The 8847-nt window shown below is 51.4% G+C and overlaps 2 protein-coding genes across 2 annotated transcripts; one reads left to right on the forward strand and one right to left on the reverse strand.

Moving 5' to 3' along the window:
* Positions 1–988: 988 nt before the first annotated feature.
* Positions 989–3650, reverse strand: CkaCkLH20_05699 (rta1 domain-containing protein; the record flags this gene model as incomplete). The annotated part of the gene is made up of 6 exons (XM_038888417.1): positions 989–1201; positions 1324–1581; positions 1639–1691; positions 2725–2860; positions 2935–3351; positions 3429–3650. The coding sequence occupies 6 exons, from the start codon at positions 3648–3650 to the stop codon at positions 989–991; spliced, it is 1299 nt and encodes a 432-aa protein (XP_038746314.1).
* Positions 3651–4817: 1167 nt separating this feature from the next.
* On the forward strand, positions 4818–6172 carry CkaCkLH20_05700 (uncharacterized protein; the record flags this gene model as incomplete). Its single annotated transcript, XM_038888418.1, has 3 exons — positions 4818–5077; positions 5223–5861; positions 6049–6172. The coding sequence occupies 3 exons, from the start codon at positions 4818–4820 to the stop codon at positions 6170–6172; spliced, it is 1023 nt and encodes a 340-aa protein (XP_038746315.1).
* Positions 6173–8847: the final 2675 nt, after the last annotated feature.

Here is an 8847-nt window from a genome sequence, read left to right on the forward strand (position 1 = left end):
CCTTGAGGCTGTTCTTGGAGGAGATTACGACGCTCCAGTCCTTGGAAGTTGTCCGGCTAGCTGGTACGAACAGTGGGGCGGAGATTATGGCCCGGGAGCTTTCTCTAAGCACTCTTCAACGCATTGAAATTGTCTGTCTTGGCTTCAATGGTTTTCATTCCAGATGTGTAGGATTGAATACGTCGGCCAGGGAGTTTGCAACTGCCAGTCCGGACATCGGTTCGGAAAGCCTCAACGCGGAGAAGCGCAAGCCCAGTGGTCCAGAATCCTTGTTTTCCATGATCGCTTCAGGTCGGAATCATCTTCGTGATGACACTTACGATTTTCTGGGGTTCCGGTTCAGGAGAGATCCGATGCTGTTCTACCATAGGATTCGTGTGTTTAACGAGTCAAAAGAGGCTTGCGAAGTACTCGCTACGGTGAGTGACTCGCAGTGCGGGAATTAAGTACGTATCACACATACTTTTATGATCAAGAATGAAATGGAGCGTCCACGTCAGTGGATATATCCTTAAGTTGGGTTGCGAAAAGCCTGCATGTACATGTGCTGACTTGGACAAAACAAGAGGCTTCTGTCAACATAATTCGTTAAGATGAGCTTGGAGATGTTTACCAGTATGAGCAAATGAGACCATCGCAGTAGTAAGTAGACAGAATTCCAAACAACTTTTCCATCGTTTGGAAGGCCGTGGCAAATACATGTAGTCACAAGTACCTTGAAACTATACTCTACAACATGGTCACAATATTGAAGCTACAGCATCAGGAATGGTCTGATTCACCGAATTATTTGTTAACTTGCTTATGCTTAATATCAACTTTTGTCCTTGAGCGCAACTCTCTCAACGCCAGCAAGCCATCTTACAAAAGTTACACGAAGCCAGGACCCTGAGTCGATCATTCTCGACCCAACTTTCTGACCCTACGTATTCGTCCTGTCATTACATTGGGATTTGTCTGGGGATGTGATTGTGTCTGCGGTTGCGGTTCAGCTGGTGTTGCGGGAGCTGTGGCGCCGGGAGTAGCGGCCGGAGCCGGTAATTCCTGTGGAGGGGCCGTCGGTGGAGCCGGTACTGCTGGGGCGGGAACTGCTGGAGCTGGTGCCGCGGGCGGGAGTATTGCCGGTGGAGCATTCGGAGCGGGGGCCGGGGCCATTGGCGGCGGAGTTCCCGGCGAAAGGGGCAACGCAAAAGGTGCAGTGCTGAACGTCGAAATCGCCATGCCAATAGACCCTGCCGCACCACCGAAGGCCGACATGGATCCGGATAGACCTTCAGCAGGCAGCTTTGAGAGGACAGTCTGACGAAAGCTTTCAGAGAGAACGTTCTGGTTCTTGAACGATTGGAGGACCATCGGAGTCATGCCAAGCTGATCGAAGGCTGTGCGTTGGAGCATCGACGACATGACCATGATCTTAACGCTCTTCGCGAAAGTATCCGCGGATTGTTGCAGAAGCTGGCCATCGGGAATCGATATTGGTTGACTCTGCGTGGCGTCTACACGCGCTTGTGCCATGGCATTTTCGATTCCTTTCAATGCTGGTGCAAGAGCTTGCGCACTAGCTGGATCTCCCGTTACACTCTACGGTTTGTCAGTATCTTAACCTCCACGTTGTTGTTCGTTGCGAGCGGTGCTTACTCTGACTGCAATGTCCAAATTGGACGCTGCTACCGAGACGGACACAAACGCCCCTTGAATGCTCTGTAAATCTCTTGTTCTGATATGACCAGCAGGGGCAGCGAGACCCAAGCCGAGCATGCAAAGGCTCCACGTCACGAAATAGGTTATCACACCCATGGCCTTTGCCGACCAGATGGAAGGGAAGTAAAGTTGCATGGAAAGGAGTAAGCAGCTGAGTGAGAAAGCAATCTAGATTGACGGAGGTTTACTATCGATGAAGAATGAACCTTGCTCAACTACTCCACGCTCGGGTTGAATTTAAGTTGAGGCTCTGAGAAGCTTGTTGAGCCCCAAGCCGGATACGCCTGCACTCAGGGCTCTCCCTTCACGCATCCGAATGACATTCTTGGAAGAGCTTGCTCCAGACGCCTCAGAGTTTGCAACGCCGGTCCTTCCGTCGGCTCTTCATCGTGAGAAAATAAGAATAAGCTCGTCATTCATGGCCGGTAAGTCCGGATGGTTTGCCCGGACCCTATATCAACCACGGACCAAGCTCCACGGAGGTCCGGTGGTCGTTGGAAGATGCGTGCAGTCTGTGCATGATGCCTGAATTCAACTCCAGTCCATGAGGCACTGGCCCGTATATGTATTTACGCATAACGCATATCATCTCGGGAATTATGTCCTGTATGCAAGAAACGGAGCTTCTCGCGATGCATCAACGTCCCCTATGTCGTTATTTTCTGTGTTCTCCTGCTACTGGAAGTCTCTGTCATTGCATGTGGAAGTGCTAATTAACTCTTTTTTGGGCCCTACGGCACGTTGCCGGACGTGATGTCAATATGCACAACCGTTCTGTCCGGGCTCTGGTTTGTTGCAACGAAATAAGACAACCTTGAGGATTTGTTCCCTTCTGGTCTTAGACCATCGATCGAGACCGACATTATCTCTCCAGTACTGGCAGCAAACCCGCTCCTTATCTAATGCAGTCTAGCACAGAAGGTACAAGTTTATCTGCTGACTATCCCCCAGTAGGCCTCGCAACCCCTTCACCCGAACTATGGGGTTGCTTCTCTCGTCCACCAAATTGACCAAGAACTTTACCCGGGTGCCAGATGCAGAACACAGAGATCGCAACGAGCATGGTAATGCCCTCAAAGACCCAGAACATCCACTCGTGTCTCATGGTGTACCCCTCTGGACCCTCCGCGAACTCGATCATTCGGTAAATGCAGCGGATCTTTCACAGTGTTGTTAGTCAAACTTTGCTTCATCGGAGAAGGAATTCGATGCTGGCCACAACGGTGTACATACCAGGATCAGGAAACTTGAAGTATACACGGCCTTTAAGATATTGAACCATCCCGCAGGCGCATCCGGCACTGCCAAGTCGTGAGACAACTTGTGATAGCGCATCAAAATGCAGAGGTACGTCGAGAAGACTGCGACTTGCAGGGCAAGCCCACCAAGTAAGATTTTCATGGCGATGTCGCTCAAAGGGCCGATCCAGCTGTTGGCGCTCGCCATCGACGACCCGGATGACTGGACACAAAGACAGATAACGTCGAAAGTGACATAGATCCGAGTGAGCAGCCTCGCGGGTATTTTGAAGATGCGATGTCGAGAAGGGGGCAGAACGGCACGGATCAGGCGTCCAATGAGGAGGTAATTGCCGGCGGCAACGAAAAGCGGTGCGAGGACGATCAAAGAGGTACTCGTGGCGAAGATACCCTGGGAACAGTGATCCTTAGTAGGTACCAAGCTCTTCATCACATACTTCGGAGATGTAATGGAAAAGGCTTGCTTACAATGTTCTGGTGAGCTTGAGTCGAGTAGCACCTCATCGCATATCCAGTGACCTCAAAAGACGCGCCGATCGGTACGCAGACAAAATACCATGACCGATGCTTGAAGCAGGTGAGGTAGGTAATCCAGGCAAACACTGCGGTGTATACGACTGTTCCAACGATAGCCAGAGGTAGCGATGGCTCAAACAGCCAAACGCTCCAGTCGAGTGGCGGTGCTGACATTTTGGTGACTATCCGTATGCGTACTTTCTCCGATGGCCGCTGGTGCTACTTTGTTAGAGACAAGTGGGAAAACTTTCGAAAGAACACTGACAGCCTCTGGGGTGAGAAATTTCATGTAGGCCAGAATCTGGTGGAAGGAAGCAGACCCTTCTCGCTTTTAAGATCAGGGCTTCCGCCTACAAGCTTCGATGTGAAAGCCATTCTATTCGATTGCTTTGCCCCCGGAAACAAGCACGAAGTACGCGTCTTAGTCTTGGCTGCTTGGTGGCTTGATGGGATCTTTTGATGCCAAGGCAAGGTATTGCTCACTGCTGTTGTCCTGCGGCGCAGGAGCACATGAACAGACAGGGGACATGAACAAGTTGAGGCTCAACCAAACATCCAGCATCTTGCCATTGGTTGAGTTCGAGGTCGACTTGCAGCTTGTAAGCTATTTTAGAAGATCGAAGACTCCAGGACACGAAATCCATAACTTACAACTGATGTTATTTTCTCTTCGCTCTAGAGAAGTCGAAATATCTTGTCCGAAGCTCATGTTGGTTCTCGTACCCTCCAGCACGTATTTCCTGAAACGCCATGTGCAATTGCTGTATACTGTAATACCTAGAAAAAAACAGTCACTTTATCCAATTAAATAAATGATGCGTACCATTGCGGCGCAGAAGATGCTGGCAACCAATAGAAAAAGGATGCTGTGTCTAGGCAATCTATGATCTGTCGATTTAGGAACAACTTGGTACTTTGTGTTGGTTTCTGGTTGGCTTAGACATCAAGCGAATGCGACGGATGCGAATAATATGTACCAAGTAGCGGAGACGACAAATGCAATCTCAGCTCATCACTCTGTAATGAACTTTTAGGCATCACGGCCAAAGTCTGTTTTGACTGTGTGAAAATTTGAGAGTGCAGAAGTTTGATTTCTATTCCCATCGAAATGGCTGGCACCTTTTGGACCCGTACTGATTGGAGGTATCTCCGATGGCTGAGCTAAAGACCTTATAGTCCAGCTCTCCTGCTAAGAGATGTCTTGCAAGTTTTCAAGTTTTCAGTAGAGTACTTTACAAGTCCGACTGTCCGCTTCGATACAATTCTGTTCAGTCTCATTCATCTCGAACAACCCAGAATCCAGTACCTGACGCACTTCACGTAGCAAAGAAACCACGAACAATGGAGCCTAGATCTGATAAAGACAACTCATACTTCAAGTGGGAAGGATTGAGATGCTTCCACAAGGACCCAGGCTGCAAGTGCGACGGCCAGCCCATCGGCTCAAAAAATGGCTTAACCCTCTTCTCTCGCATAAAGGGCTGTCGCTCGGAATACTCGCACAACATCGGCGGCCCGTACATGACAGCCAAGGAGATAGAAGAGGAGAAAAAGGCGCAGAAGCAAAAGGCACAGGACGCCGCTCTCGAGATTCTTGCCGCGTCGACAAACTCGCCGCGATGGCCTCCGACCAGAACGCGACATGGATGGAGCAAAGAGATAAGGGATCTACTAGGTTTGTGTTCAGACTCTGAACAGCATTACAGAGACTCAAGGACTTTCCGAAACTGACAACCACCCTTCTAGAGAGAAAGTCGCTGGAGCAAATAGCGCTTGCGCAGGCGTTAAAGGCCTCACGCTCCTCAACATCCCCTGGGAAACCAGAGGCGCCATCTACGCGCAATACTGTTCCTTCTTAGGAACACCCGAGCACAAGTTCTACGGCGCCTTGGGCCATCCAGAGCAGACGTTCCTCGCCCTGAGCCCAAGGACCGGCCATCCCCACGAAGCGAGCCAACAACTTCACAGCTTGTTAAAGGTCTGCCGACAGCTCAGAGACGAGATTCTCGACCACATCTTCCGCAAGCACATGATCGACATGTCTCTCTACGCCTCGGACATCGGCACCAGCCCGTTCATCTGCCGACAGGGGGGAACCGTATCACCAGCAGACGTGTTCGCGGGATTTCTGAAGCGCGTGAAGCTCCTCGCGCTGCGGTCTGACTTTGGCCAGCCGGCTTTCTGGAGCAGTGTGGACGGGAGTGCTGGAAGGCTGATGGCCCAGTCGATGCCCCGGCTGAGCAAGCTGGTCATCTTTCCCACCCACGACAAGACGCACCACGAGGATAAGTTCATTCAGTTTGTGAAGGATCTTCTCACGGCGTTGAAACTCAAGAATCTCATCTTCTTTGACACATTTCGAGTCATCGAGCAAGACGATTTTGAGTTCGCAAAGGGGTTGTCGACATGTCGAGTCAAGGTTGCTTGCTTGCCTGAGCAGCCGCCACTCGAGAAGCCGGAGCCACCTCCCCGAGTACCAGTTCAAAAGCCCAGGGTAGCAGCCTTGAAGCAATCATCGGGTCCAAACATGGGACCGTCCCTCGTACAAACTCTCGGGCCACCTCTCGGACAGCATCTTGGGCAACATCTTGGACAACCCCTTGGACAACCCCTTGGACAACCCTTCGGACAGCCTCTCGGCCAACCTCAAGTACGACGTCAAGAAAGCCCTCCTCGTCGTCCTCCTTCTCCGCTGAGGGCAGAAACCTTTGAGATCATGGGCATCGAGTTTACACGCCAGGAAGTGTACGGTGCAGACAAGTGGATTATCAAATTTGACATCAACTGATGGTTGACTGCTCATTTTGAATGCTTCAGCCGGGTTTGGTTCTGCGAGATGGTCACCAGTCTGGGACAGAGCCGACATGCAAAGGCACCAGGACTTTGCTGATGGTTCAGACATATGGTGTGCTCAATGGGAATTGTACTTTAGTGAATAATTGAAGATAGGCTTGATCATGCAGATTGCGACGTAGGTTTTCAGTCATTGTGCTATCTACGCCTCTATGGTGACTGTACGGAACTCGTGCTCAGCTCCTCGTTTGCGATTGTTTTGCTTGTATGTTGTTGATGGCAACAGGAGGACAAAGCATGACGGGAATGCGACTGTAGTCAGGCCGGGAACGCTCGTAATTAGCAACCCAGAATTCTGTCCCGTTCGGTTCATTACGAGGACTTGGGTTCTTGTATCTACTCAAAGGAGAAATAGTATGTAAAGTGAGGCATTGAGAGCACCTCCAACCCTTGCTAGTAAGTAAGCAGCATGACAGGACAGTGAGCAGCGTGAAATCTCCGCAGAATCTGATAATATTATATACATGATGCATATGTGTATTAACAGCCTGATTTCCAGATAACATGGTTCAGATCGACGATCCTCCAACCCAGCAGCCATCACGAGGTATGTGTCTACGAGACTCAAACGCGATGTTCTTGGCTTCACTGAGTTTGAAAGTAGTCAAATTCCAATCATAAACAGAGCCGCCGATGCAACTCCAGTCCACTAAACAACCGATCAACGCCTGGGTCATTGAGCTTTCCCCAGATGCAACGCAGACGATCATCGTGGAGCAAGATGAACGCCTCACTGACCGTAGATTACGAATACAACCACGACACCTTCTGTACCCCACGTCAACGACTCAAGATAAGAGCCGCGACCAATTGAGAGCTCATATCTTGTGCACTGTCAATATCAACAAACTCCCGATGAACGCGGGGTCTGGCGGAGGTCGTGTGTCCCCCACAACCCGGGTACGGATTGCGACGTGGGCTCACGCGGCATTCACCTTCTCACGATTACATCATCAGCACACGATCTTCACCTGTTGCGGTCGGGCTGAAGTCGTTGCCCGGGCTGCCGGGGTCCGAAGTCTCCCGGATCGACGTGAGGCGGGATCGTCATCGTCCCCTGCCGAGTCCCTCGTAAAGCGCGCGGAGACCGTCGAGGCGGTGGGATGCATCCTCTCCCAAGACTCAGAATCAAGTCATCGAGCACTTCTCGGTGTGAATGAGGCAATGTTCCGCCAAGCAAGCAATCTCGTGAAAGACAATCTTGGCTCACGGCGTCGTCGCATGTGATCGGCCTTATCCTTATCATGAGATTGATTGTCAATGTTGATCCGGATTGAATTGCAGCGCGTGCGCGCGGGTGACCGCGTGGCGCGACATAATAAGCTCACTTATTATGATGAAAACTAAAAATAGAAACCGGGCTGGTCGTCTGTTTTTCTCCTACGTCGCAGCGAGTCGTAATAAATCCCGACGGCCTTCTCGTACTGGCAGTAATAAACTGGAGAAGAAAAACCGTGTCCGCACACGCCGTTTGTAAAATGGAACTGTGGCAATCATTATGCGAGGCACACCCTCCTGGAGACGCCAAACTTGTTTTCATCCCCCTGACTTGGGAAAAAACCCTAACGGTTCAGGGGTTTCGGCGGACGCCCGCGCCTTTGGAGTTTGGCGCCGTTGCTGGCGCGGGCAAAGTCGACATAGTCAGACTAAACTAAACATCAAATACAAAAGGACTCAATTTCCTTGGCCGCGGTTCGTCTGAAGATGCTTGGCAATATGGTCTTGGCGAATCCTAGCAGCGGGCATCAGGATGGCAAAAAAGGATTTGTGTTTGAAGACAATACAAGATTGATGAGAAGGATGTGGCCGGGAGGTATTTGACTGTTTGACACATGGGTGGACGCCTGCGAACGGGTGTCGGGAAGGGGACAGAGGATTTCAGTTAAATGACACTGACAGCACGGCACCGTGCTTGTTTATTTCGTCCAATGTCCCAGAGTTCATGCCGCAGACGGAGCCGGGCCACCACCGGGGATGACGGGGATGGTGCTTGGTTGCAGTCTGGCTGGAGAAAGATGTGGAATGGCGCATTCCCCCCCACCGTCCGCCGCACACCGCGGCGAAGCCGACCGCGAGGGGAGAAGAGGCGAATGGAAGGCAAGCAAATGCCAAGAGGGCTGCTTGCTCTCACCAGTCTCAGGTCGGGAGACGGCCGCTGGCGTCGTACAACGGCGAGCATAAGCACTCGACCGAAGCCCCTTATCTATGAAGACGCACCAGCGACCACTCACACCGTTGGATCCGTATGCCGGCAACGAGTGCGACATTCGGCAATGGGACAAAGAGAAGGAAAGAAACAGAGAGGATAAGATAGTGGGCGCGTGGTGAGATGGCTTGCTGCACCATTCGCGCGCAGATCTCCCAAGTCAGTCAGCCGGATCGGCGTTTTGTCCGCTTTTCTTACTTTTGAGATGCCAATCTTTCCCCAACAGCTTAAACAGAGAGCGCCCCGGGGGGGGGGGGGGGGGGGGTGACCGAGACAGGTGACAAATGGTGGAGTGGGCCCCGGGGCGTTTTG

This window comes from Colletotrichum karsti (assembly GCF_011947395.1).
Source record: "Colletotrichum karsti strain CkLH20 chromosome Unknown Scaffold16, whole genome shotgun sequence".
Classification (NCBI taxonomy): domain Eukaryota; kingdom Fungi; phylum Ascomycota; class Sordariomycetes; order Glomerellales; family Glomerellaceae; genus Colletotrichum; species Colletotrichum karsti.